Source organism: Panicum virgatum, chromosome 3K, assembly GCF_016808335.1.
Source record: "Panicum virgatum strain AP13 chromosome 3K, P.virgatum_v5, whole genome shotgun sequence".
Lineage (NCBI taxonomy): Eukaryota > Viridiplantae > Streptophyta > Magnoliopsida > Poales > Poaceae > Panicum > Panicum virgatum.
This window is the reverse complement of record NC_053138.1, coordinates 55783672-55796069: the sequence shown is the minus strand read 5'-3', so window position 1 is coordinate 55796069 and position 12398 is coordinate 55783672. Positions and strand designations below refer to the sequence as shown.

The 12398-nt window shown below is 45.3% G+C and overlaps 2 protein-coding genes and 1 long non-coding RNA gene across 3 annotated transcripts; 2 read left to right on the top strand and 1 right to left on the bottom strand.

Moving 5' to 3' along the window:
- Nucleotides 1-1191: 1191 nt before the first annotated feature.
- Nucleotides 1192-2171, top strand: LOC120699746 (major allergen Api g 1, isoallergen 1-like). Its single transcript, XM_039983805.1, has 2 exons — nt 1192-1464; nt 1548-2171. The coding sequence occupies exons 1-2, from the start codon at nt 1284-1286 to the stop codon at nt 1850-1852; spliced, it is 486 nt and encodes a 161-aa protein (XP_039839739.1). The 5' UTR covers nt 1192-1283; the 3' UTR covers nt 1853-2171.
- Nucleotides 2172-3469: 1298 nt separating this feature from the next.
- Nucleotides 3470-6754, top strand: LOC120699745. Its single transcript, XR_005685583.1, has 2 exons — nt 3470-3532; nt 6686-6754. It is a non-coding gene; the product is annotated as an uncharacterized LOC120699745 (long non-coding RNA).
- On the bottom strand, nt 6707-7841 carry LOC120699744 (major allergen Dau c 1-like). Its single transcript, XM_039983804.1, has 2 exons — nt 7353-7841; nt 6707-7270 (listed from the first exon to the last, which is right to left on the bottom strand). Exons 1-2 carry the CDS (start codon nt 7531-7533, stop codon nt 6966-6968), a joined length of 486 nt encoding a protein of 161 aa, XP_039839738.1. The 5' UTR covers nt 7534-7841; the 3' UTR covers nt 6707-6965.
- Between the last annotated feature and the right edge of the window lie 4557 nt (nt 7842-12398).

The window sequence follows — 12398 nt, the reverse complement described above, 5'->3', positions numbered from 1 at the left end:
GAGAGTGCCAGCATGGTGCACATGACGGTGGAGTACGAATGGGTGGACGGCGCGCTGCTGCCGCCGGATGACGTGGCCAGGATCGGGCAGGTCTACCTCGGCCTTATCAAGAAGAAGAAGTTGGAGGAGTACCTCGTCGCGCACCCCAGCGAGTTCGCCTAAAAGCTACCATAAGCACCGTCGTGGCGATGGGGCCAGAGAAATCCGTGTTATCCCTGAGGCAGCCAAGGGAAAAGCATAGAAAAATGCGCTATCCCTGCAAATTACCAACCTTTTGCTTCGTCTAGTATTGAATCCACCAGCTCAGCTGCAGGAAGTTTCACCTTTTGGAAGATTCGCTGGTTGCGTTCTTTCCAGATCAACCAAGCCACTAGAACTACCAGAGAATCCGAAAGCTTTCCGCATCTCTTTTCTTAATTGCTTTCGCAAGAGAAGCCGCCAGTCGACCAAATCTGAGTTAGCCAAAGATGGAGCGTATCTTTGAAGGTTGCATCTTCTAAGCGCCAAGTACCAAATTTCCCTAGCCAGTACGCGATCAGTCAAAAGGTGGAAGATCCTCTCGGAGTGCTGATCACAAAAGGTGCAGTTGTCATTTGTCAACATCCTGCAAGTTATGTCTTCTATTTTCTTCTATCACCAGTCCATCAGCGATTGTGAATAGCAAGCCAGAAAAACAATTTGCATCGACCTAGAGCTCGTGTTTTGGTCAGCTCCTTGGCTCCTGGGATCGCCTGTTGAACAGAAAGAAAGCTCTGTAAGCTGAGGCAGTAGTGAATTGGCCATCTGCCGTCCACTTCCATCTGAAGATATCTGCGGTGTTCAGATTTAGGGGCTGCTGACGCTGCCTGACAGTGACCTGAAGATTCACAAGGTTTTTAGAAATAACTGTAGACAGTGATCAAGGCAGTACAATCACAGTATAAACTAAATCCCTGATTGGCTGACTTTCTCTTCGTACTAGCCCTTTTTTGTACGAATAGATAAGATTCCAATAAGCAATCATTCTTCAACGCTTCTAGAACACACCCAGTTCTGAATTTTCCTGGTCCAAAACATGTGATCTTCGCAGTCTCTGAATGCCACACCAGACAACACCCGGTCCACTCTTGCTTCCAACCTCCCCATCTTACTTGCGCGCCCCGGCCGCCACATCTATAAGTAACCCTTGATGCCTCACTGTTCAGCACACACAATATCACGCAACAAATTAAAGCCTCTCATCAGTGACCAGTGTGTCTTCAGTTCTACACTGATCAGTGTCAACCGACTTGCTTGTTGCCACGATGGTTGTCGGCAAAGTCACACTGGAGTACCCGGTGGCCGTGTCGGTTGAGCTGCTGTGGAAGGTGGCGTTCTCCGGCGATGTGTCCATCTTAACCAAGGCCTGCGTCGGCATGATTGACGCCGTGGAGGTCGACGGTGACGGCGGGCCCGGGAGCGTCACCACCATAAAGCTCAACCCTGGTAGGTATCAAGCCGGCTGGGAACAAGGGGCATGGCGTCGTGTCACCGGTACTCGCCTGAATCTTTCTTGTTTCTGGTTGCAGCCGTGGGTGACGCAAAGGTGTTCAAGACCCGGCTCCTATCGCGTGATGCGGCGGCACGTGTCGTGAAGTCAGAGATGGTGGTGGAGGGCAGCGAGCTGTCCGTGCAGTTCAAGTCGCAGGTGTCCGAGGTGAAGGTGGTGCCGGCCGGCGAGGGTGCTAGCGTGGTGCACATGACGGTGGAGTACGAGCGGGTGGACGGCGCGCTGCTGCCGCCGGAGGAGGAGGCCAGGATTGGGCAGGGCTACCTCGGCCTCATCAAGAAGGTGGAGGAGTACCTCGTCGCGCACCCCACCGAGTTCGCCTAAAGCTACCTGCCATTATGCATCGTCCGTTGCGGCGATCGGGCCAGAGAAATCCGTGTTAAATAAATTAAATGATGGTGACCATGGCATGGGTGTGTTCTTGATTTGAACATCGGAATAACGAGAGGAAGTGATCCTTTGCTTGGTCGGTCAATTGTGCTTGTGTGGTTGTGGGGAAACAACAGTTTCTGTTTTTGTGAGAACACGTTAGGTTCTATGTTCCTATTTTGGTGCGTGTCACCTGCAAGTCAATACCACTGTTTATGTATTCCTCCAGTCACAATGATTCACTAATACATAATTAATGGTCTTTGATCTTTCACATTTATTCCGATTGTTGTCGGGGCTGCGACTAATGAAGACTTTAATCGTGATCCAACGGCTGGGCATTGTGGTGGTGGTGGTGAGGTTGTGTGTGTGTGTGGGGGGGGGGGGGGGGGGGGTCTCTTTAGTCTCATTTGGTAGCTCCAACCGGGAGTAAAAGTCCAAACCTTTAATCGCGCTTGGTACCACCAAACTAGACTAAATGGTCGCCCTATGTTGCCAACCCAGATTAAAGGATCCTCCATGGGTTACTTCAACATAATAGCATCCCAATTCGAATTAGAATCACATATGCTATGTATGTGGAGTGACAAGGAAGCTATGGGTGAGTCAAGAGGTCTCGGATTAAGTCTTGCGGACTGAAAGGTTGGTGGTGGTTGCTTATTTTTTTTAACTTGCGTAGTGTCCCGACACCACATCAGTAGACATGGCACCGGTACTCCTAGAAGTTGGTAAGGTAAAATTAATTAGCTGATGTAGAATGACCCAGTTTTGTAAGAACCGCACGGATTACAATAAAACTTTAATATAGAGTAAGCCTGAAGGTCACTCGCAAGATCACATGACAAACGTGAATACGTGAACATGGACAATTTGTATACCAAATGCCCAGAATATACCTCAATAGACGCCCAGGATATTTCCGGAATAATGTAATGAAGGTCCGAGTTATACCCCCCTCATGTCTACCTTGTAAGGGGGTTGAATCTTCTGGAATATAACGCTATCGCTATTGTTCCATTGACCAATTGTCTCCTACTTCATTCATTTGTTTTTATCCTTTCGTTTGCGTTTCGCAACTTAGATCCCAACAGTAAAGCAGGCCAAATATAGGCGAAAAACATTTTCAAAAGTTTTGGATCTTTATAGTATATATAGAATATAGATAGATAGATATAAAATAAAGATTCAGGGTATGCATAGGTAGAGGTTTATTATCTTACACCTTTGTAGAATACAATAGTTGTTGAACATCGCTTTCACCAATTGATTACTACTCTACATTAAAGTCTCAGTGGAATCCGTACGGTTCTTGCAAAACAGTGTGAAACTGTGTGCATTCTATGGCAACTATCTTGATTTTACCTTACAAACTTCTAGAAGTACCGGTGCCATGTCTACTGCTGTGATGTCTGGAACACTATGTAATTTACTCCATCCATTCCAAATTATAAGTCATTTTAGCAAATCTAGATGCATAATTTTTTCCATACATCTAGATATAATGTTTATTTAGGTTCATAGCAAAAATTTATTATGTTTCTAGATTTGTAAAAACAACCTACAATTTAGACGGATGGAGTAGCAATATAATCTGATTGCATTATTGTGGCTGGCTTCAAACAATTTTCATGGCCAGTTCTCACCTATGATGCGCCGATACTACGCTCACCTAGCGTATCCCGTATCCGATACGTATCGGATACGGATACGGCTGGGATACGTCTCGGATACGTATCCGGCGATTTTTATTATTTTTAGATACTTTTGTGCATAGGATACGCGTATGGATACGTATGGGCCACTTTGGATACGGCCCAACATAATTTCTGGCCCATTCAGCCCACAACACAGGTATAACCATAACTCCCTAAGCCTCCCACTCTCCCAATCCCACGAGCAGCAGCCGCCAGGGGGGTGCCCTACTCCCGCATCCGCCAGCGCGACCTGCGACGCCGCCCGACGCCGCGGACGCCGGCGACCCCGCGCAACGCCGCCGACGCGCCGGCCGCCTGTCCTGCTCCCGCACGGCCTCTCCTCTGCCTCTGCTGCACCCGCACGGCCTCTCCTCCGCCGTCCCTGTTCCCCCACGGCCCCACGGCCTCTCCTCCGCCTCTGCTCCTGACTATTGGGTAAGTCCTTCTTCCCTTCCCTTCTATGCTTCTACATTCACCCTCTGAATCTCTGATCTGATAGTGATAGATTTTTCTTTTGGCTTTGCATTCTCCCAGTAGCACTAGTACCTACTCTAGAAGATGGCTGGACGTGATGAACGTGCTCCGATTCAAATTGATGCGCAGCAAATGAAAAAGAATCCATTGTGGAATCATGTTGTGCTATTAGAGAGGGCAGGGACTGGAGGAAATGCTAGATGGCGTTGCAAGTATTGCAGGGAAGAATATGGTGGAAGCTACTCTAGAGTAAAGAGTCACTTGCTTCGGGTTCAAGGAGGTGGAATCAAGATATGTGCCAAGGTCACAAAGTCCGTCTTATCTCAGCTGAACAGTGAGGTTGCAAAGGCTAAAGATGAGGCAAGTAAATCAAAGGACAGAGATGTTCCATTGTCCACAGGGAGCACACAAAATATGATAGGCAGCAGCAGCACTGGTTATCCAGTGAAGAAGCAGTTGAGGTGTTCAGCAATTGAGAAGGCATTTGACATGGACACTCGCAATACCATGGATGCTTTGATTGCAAGGCTATTCTACTCTTGTGGACTTTCTTTCAATATTGCAAGAAGTCCATATTATTGGGAAGCCTTCAAATTTGCAGCAAATCACAATCTTAGTGGTTATGTACCTCCTAGTTACAACAAGTTGAGAACAACTTTGCTTAAGCAAGAAATGACTCATGTTGAGACTTTGCTGAGTAGGACAAAGAGTGTATGGCAGGAAAAGAGAGTTACCATATGCTCAGATGGATGGACTGATGCACAAAGAAGGCCACTAATCAATTTCATTGCTATTTCTGAGACTTCACCAATCTTCTTGCGAGCATTAAATGCCCAAGGTGAAGAGAAGACAAAGGAGTACATTGCTGACAAGTTAGTGGCTGTAGTTGAAGAAGTTGGAGCCAAAAATGTGGTCCAAATCATAACAGACAATGCTGCAAATTGCAAAGGTGCGGGTTTAATTGTCCAGCAGAAATATGACAACATTTTCTGGACTCCTTGTGTTGTTCACACTCTGAATCTTGCTCTGAAAAATATATGTGCTGCTAAGGTACCTAGAAATGATGAAGAATCTGTTGTCTTTGATGAATTGAATTGGATCCAATTAATAGCTCAAGATGCTAGTATGATTAAGAATTATATAATGAACCATGGCATGAGGCTGTCCATGTTTAATGAGTTTAGTAAGTTGAAACTTCTAGCTGTAGCTGAAACAAGATTTGCCTCAGTTGTGGTCATGTTGAAAAGATTTCTGATGGTCAAGAGGGCACTCCAAACCATGGTAATTAGTGATGCATGGGAGAGTTATAGGGATGACAATTCAGGTCTAGCAAGGCATGTGAGGGAAAAAAATTCTTTGCAACCAGTGGTGGGAGAATGTGTCATACATTGTTGATTTTACTGAGCCCATCTATGAAATGCTGCGTTTAGCTGACACAGATAAGCCTTGCCTTCACTTGGTTTATGAGATGTGGGATACAATGATAGAGAATGTGAAGAAGGTGATATACAATAAAGAAAAGAAGGAACAGGATGAGAAATCTTCTTTCTTCACAGTTGTCTATGACATATTGATTGGTCGTTGGACAAAAAGCAACACGCCACTTCATTGTCTTGCACACTCACTTAACCCAAGGTATTATACTTCTCTAATCAATATCTGCACCTTCACTATATACCTCATCATGAACTGAATTTTGAATCAATATTGCAGATATTATCATGAGAATTGGCTCAATGAACGTGCCGGACGTAAACCCCCACACAAGGATCTTGAAATATCACAAATGAGAATGAAGTGTTTCAATAAGTTTTTCCCCATCACTGAAGACCTGAATCAGGTGAAGGTTGAGTATTCTAAGTTTGCCACATCTTCAGAAGAACTCAATGATTTTGATGCCATTTATGATATATGGGTGTTGGATCCAGTTAAATGGTGGATAAACCATGGACAGTCTGTTCCTCTATTGCAAAAAATAGCTCTTAAGCTACTCAATCAGCCGGCCTCCTCTTCCTGTTGTGAAAGAAATTGGAGCACTTATAGCTCCATGCATAGCATGAAAAGGAACAAACTAACTCCTGAGCGAGCTGAAGATCTAGTTTTTGTCCATAGCAATCTAAGGCTTTTATCAAGAAAGGTAGAAGATTACAAGACCGGTCCATCAGCAATGTGGGATGTAGGAGGGGGTGCATTTGAATCATTGACCGGTGTTGGAATTCTAGAAGTGGCTGATTTATCTATTGAAGAACCTGTGTTGGAGAGTGTGTCTTTTGAAGATGCAGGAACAGGAGATGAAGATGAGATTATGACGGTCGACGAGGATGCGGATTGAAGATATATCTAGTCTAGAGGATGCAATTTGTTGTTATGTTATTTACTACTATTGTGTTTGCTTGTTTGGAACTATGATTTCAGTTATTTATGACTTATGAGACTATTATGCTTGCTTGTTTGGAACTAAGTTTTAAATTATTTATAAGACTGCAAGTTGCTGTATGTTTTTATTTCTATTAAAAAATTTATATCCGTATCCGCGTATTGGTGTTTTTCTTGAAATAGCGTATCCGTGTATCCGATACATATCGTATCCGATACACGTACCCGTATCCGTGCATCCTAGGTTCTCACCAAACATTGCAACTGGAGGAAGACATACAAACTGGTATTGACTCGCAGGTGACACGCACCAAAAAAAAGAACATAGAACATAAAGTGTTCTCACAAAAACTGAAACTGTTGTTTCCCTACAACCACACAAGCACAATCGACCGACCAGGCAGAGGATCATTTCCTCTCGTTATTCCGATTTTCAAATCAAGAACATACCCATGGCATGATCACCATCATTATTTAACACGGATTTCTCTAGCCCCATGGCCACGATGATGCTTATGGTAGCTTTAGGCGAACTCGCTGGGGTGTGCGACGAGGTACTCCTCCACCTTCTTGATGAGGCCGAGGTAGCCCTGCCCAATCCTGGCCTCCTCCTCCGGCGGCAGCAGCGTGCTGTCCACCAGCTCATACTCCACCGTCATGTGCACCACGCTAGCGCCCTCGCCGGCCGGCACCACCTTCACCTCGGATACCTGCGACTTATACTTCACGGCCAGCTCGCTGCCCTCCACCACCATCTCCGACTTCACCACGCGCGCCGCCGCATCGCGGGACAGGAGCTTGGTCTTGAACACCTTTGCGTCGCCCACAGCTGCAACCAGAAACATGAAAGATTCAGGCGACGAGTACCGGTGACACGACGCCAGGCACCTTGTTTCTGGCTTGATACCTACCAGGGTTGAGCTTCATGGTGGTGACGCTCCCAGGCCCGCCGTCGCCTTCGACCTCTACTGCGTCGATCATTCCGACGCAGGCCTTGGTGAGGATGGACACGTCGCCGGAGAAGACCACCTTCCACAGCAGCTCGACCGACACGGCCACCGAGTACTCCAGTGTGACTTTGCCGACAACCATGGTGGCTACAAGTCGGTTGAAGAACTGAAGACTTACTGGTCACTGATGAGAGTCTTTGTTGGGTGATTGTGTGTGTGCTGAACGGTGAAGCATCAAGGTTACTTATATATAGATGTGGCGGCCGGGGCGCGCAAGCAAGAGTGGACCGGGTTGTTGGCTGGTGTGGAATTCAGAGACTGCGGAGATCACATGTTTTGGACCAGGAAAATTCAGACCTGGATGTGCTCTAGAAGCGTTGAAGAATGAACGCTTGGAGTTTTATTTGTAGAGATTTTTGTTTTCAGAGACTAGCAAGCAGGAAGCAAAATCAGCTAGTCAGGTACCCTGTGTCCCTGTTTATACTGTGATCGTGCTGGCTGGATCCCACTTATCCAAAAGGCCAAGGATAGAAGAGGACTCATGCCACATGGGGTATTATTTGAATAAAAAACAACTGAAAAATCCACCGGTAGTTCAAATTACTTGTATTAATGTTTCGTACGTGAAACATGCTTGAACTTTGGATGGTAGAAGGATGGGAAAAAGGACTCCCATATGCGGTAGCCAAAGTACCCAGGTATCCATTACAGAACTGAAATACAATATAATAATATAATAATATTCATTTGTTTTATTACCCTTTCCAAAAAAAAACAGAAATGCACTAAGTAGTTAACTGGTGAACCTTAAAAAAATTTAGTGGCCAAAGCAGTCCTCCAAAGTTGTTTGGAAGTATGGTTTAGAACTTTCAGAGAATTTGATAATGACAAAGATGACGAACTCAGAAAAATTTTAGAGTTGGACAATACAATCTAGAAGGGTTGACAAGGAATAGTAGTTGGGCGTACTGTACTTGTACGAAATTGTTTTAATAGCTAGGCTGGACGTAATTAAATACAATTTGGTCTGTGTCATCCAGGTCACAATCGATATTACTTTAGGATTCTGTTAGAGAAACTTGTTCAAAAAATCTCATGCTGTCCTTTCGTCGTAGTTTCCTTATATTGGCTCCCTTGCAAATTTCACAAGTTCTATGTTTCTCTTTGATTTGGGAAACGCAAATTAAGGCTCTGTGTTGCCATGCTGTGGATAATATTTGCGTTGTGCCCAGATTGTCTGGTTTCGCCTTCATTAGGCGTTCATTTATTGCTTGTGCTGTGATTTTGGATGAATTCTTGTGTCTTCAAGCTGCTACGAAGTGTGAGAACGTCTTTTCATAGATCTATTGGTCAGTCCATCTCAACGGCTCATGAAGTCTATTATGAAATCTTGATCTTTTGGATGGATTCATTTGTTAGCGTTTGCCTGATTTTGCTGAAAGGAGAACAAGAAATGGTCAGACTTGGTAGATTTTTTTTAGATCACACAGTACAACTCCGACACTCACAATGCACGCACACTCACACCCCTATGAACATGCGTACGTAAACCCTACCCCTATGAGCATCTTCGAGACTGAGCCAGCAAATCCTCGAGATTGACGAAGTCACCACCAGGGTTTAAGTTACAGGACCGGTTTGGCCGGAAACTGGTCCAAACCGGTCGAAGTCAAATTTGAATTTAAAATTATCTGTGCAAACGGTTCGTACCGGTATACCAGTCGGTTTGACCGGTTTACCGGCCGGTTTGACTGATAACCGGTCGGTTTGACTGGTAACCGGCCAAATTCAAATTTTTTTCTTTTTTGGTTTAAATTCAAATGCCCGCAAAGTATACTAAATGAATGTTTGTATAACATGTTTTAGTCTAAATGAACCCTCCAATCCTTTTTTTACTACTTTTACGTTGTATTTGTATATTTTTGTATGCACGTTTTTTTTGTTTAACTTCAAATCCACGCAAACTATACTAAATGAACGAATTTTTGAGAAAATTTGACACCATTAGATTCGTCGCACCTTGAAGTATTTTTAGGAATTTTTTGACAATTTTTCATTTTTTTAATTTAAATTTGAATTTTGAATTTGGGCCGGTTTGGTACCGGGCCAAACCGGAACCGGGCCGGACCGGTTCCCACCGGTTTGGTGAACCCTGGTCACCACAGGCGCCTCGCTGTCGACGGGAACGTCGCCTACCACTGAATGCACAATATCGTTAAATCTAAAAATATTCGCTTCTATAGAAAATCGAATCCAGAACCTCAGGAGCTACCGAGGCTCTTGTAATTACATGCTGTTTCGCGTCAGACTTAGATTTTTTTTTGAGGAACGTCAGACTTGGTAGATGGTCTGGTTCTCAAGGAGGCCCAACGGCAAATTGGTTTCAGTATGACGGGCTGCTCGGGAGTCGGGCCCATAAGAAGCTTCCGGATGGAAGGCCACATAGGAGCTTTGCTGCTGTCAGGATATTATTTTTGATGTTTTACGTAAATATTGTTACTCAGAGCATGAACAACAATGATGGATGCATATCCAGAAACCAATTTTTTTGCTTCATTCCGAAAAAATGTTTTGTAAATTACGTCATTTTTGTGCAATCAGAATTCAGAAGAATGTCATGTGTACGTAGGATTCCATATCATCCTCACAAATAAACACAGTCGACCAAACAACACAAAGGATCTCACTTCCTTTGATTACTACTAGCATGGGTTTTCAATTCCGGTTGCCAAAAATTTTCGGACCTCACTGATAAACATGAAAATAAAAAATATGGATCAAAATCAAACAAATTCAGTTGGGGTTTTAAAAATTTTGGCATAAAATTTTACCAGTATGATATTAATTTAGGATTTTCTTGGGAAATTTCTCTGAAATTGTGAACATTACGCTGTGTGTGTGTGTGAGGCCATGATCTATGAGACATTGTAAAAAAATATTCTTATCTGGATATATATATACACACACACACTTCTGCAGAGCTTTAAATTAATATCAGCCCTTAATATAAGATATTTATGACGAGCTTTAGTTATTAGTTTATCATCAAAATGAATTAAGGGGAAAATATGAGTGTCTATGGAAATACCTTGATGTCTATTTCTTCCTGTATATAAATTCATAAAATATTTTGGATATTCTTAAACTCCTTAATCAAGCCGAATAAAGAATATATATACTCTAATCACACCGAATACAATACTCTCCTAAGCCGAATAAAGAATCCGTCCGAATATAATATCTGTACTCTCGAATACAATATAGATCGCGCTTGATTAAAGCTAATCAACCCTAATCACTTTCATTACTTAGTAGTAGTATGGTATTCGGATGATGGGTTTTGTTTGAGGATATTATTACTGGCAATGGTTATAAAGTTGTGTTTGAACATATAAAGGGGAAAGATAATAAGTTACCTGACTTGTTTTCTCGTTTTTCTTTCTTGCAGAATGATGAAGAAGACAACCAACTTCTCAGGCGTTGACACTTTTGTCTTTTCTCCTGAAAACAAGCTTCAAGTGTTTCCTCCAAACTCATATAAGTTCAAGCCCAGAGATCATATTGTCCTAGATGAAGTTCAAGAATGCCTACTTGACAATTTCTGGTACCAATATAATAATAAAAGAGAAGAAAATGGATATATGCTCTCAATACTCAATAGCCTTGCTGAATATTTTCATCCAATAAATAGTGTCGTGGGCTTTTGGGGGTACCCACAGCCGGGTGGCGGAACGCGCCCGCCTATTCCCTGAGGGGGAGTACTCGGGGAAGTGCCAAGCTATTAGGCCGATCTAGCTCGGGGGCAAGAACGCAAGAACACACGCGTTTAGAGTGGTTCGGGCCACCGGAGCGTAATACCCTACATCCACTGTGTGGTGTATTGCACTTGTATGAATGAGTCTATCCTCTACCCCGCCGGGCCCGGTCATCCTCTAGCGGGCGCCCCCCCCCCCCCCCCCTTTTATAGTGCAAGGAGGACGCATACACAGGTGTTGGATCCCGACAGCTAGGCCCAACGGGGAGGTATACTATACTAAATAGACACTAATGGTGCTATAGTGATGGAGAATCTCTTGCCGGATATGCTTCACCGTCCTGTAGACTCTCTGACCGAGGGGGTCTTCTCCTTTCCCATCGGTGAGGCGCCCGTTGTGGCAGTGTAGGTTGCGGCGTAGACTGTTAGGTCTACCGCGTAGCCATTATGATACTCCGTCGCCGAGTTGTCGTGTCTAACTGGCGTAGTAGACTGACGCGCGTGGCGCAAGTGGTGCCAGCGGCTGTACTGTGCACCTTGGTAATGTGCGACCAACAGTACAGCCTAGCAAAAGCCTCCTCGGGCTCTGATGCGGCAGAGCGCACTTAACGTCTCCCGTATTGATTGCGGTAGGTGGGCAAGTCTTCCAGAGGAAGCTTGGCAGCCGCGCACGTACCTGCGCCTGCGGACACGTGGCGGCTCCGGACCCCCCTAGGCGGGGTGTCTGTTCCCTCCCTACTGAGGGGTCCGGGTAGCATATGGGGTCCGGAGCCAGCATGGGTCCGGGACCCCCTGGGAGGTCCAGGGGCCCCAGCTGTTTTGGCTGAGGGCCACCTCCTCCGGGATACGTGGCGTCACCGGACCCTTCCCAAGTGGGGTGCGGGTCCGGGGCCGTTTGCCGGGAGAGCAGGGCTCAGGACCACAGGGGTCCGGTTGCTCGTCTGTCTGGGCGTAGTTAAGGATAACTACGAGGCTCTTGCCTTGACACAGCAAGAGGGGGTACCCCAGTCCTAGGGTACCGATAGTGGCCCCCGGGCCCACCTCGGGAGAGGTACGAATTCGCGGGTGGGGCCACCACCATGATGTGTTTCCACGCAACTTGGCTGTGTCGGTATGCTCATGTCGAGAGCGGGTGCTCCAGACCCCTTTAAGACCGTAGCTCTTGATGTCAGGTTCTGGTACTAGAGTGCGCTCTCCGTAGGGTGGCGTAGGTGCAGGCTTAGGGTGTGGAACCGAGCTAAGCAGCTGCACGA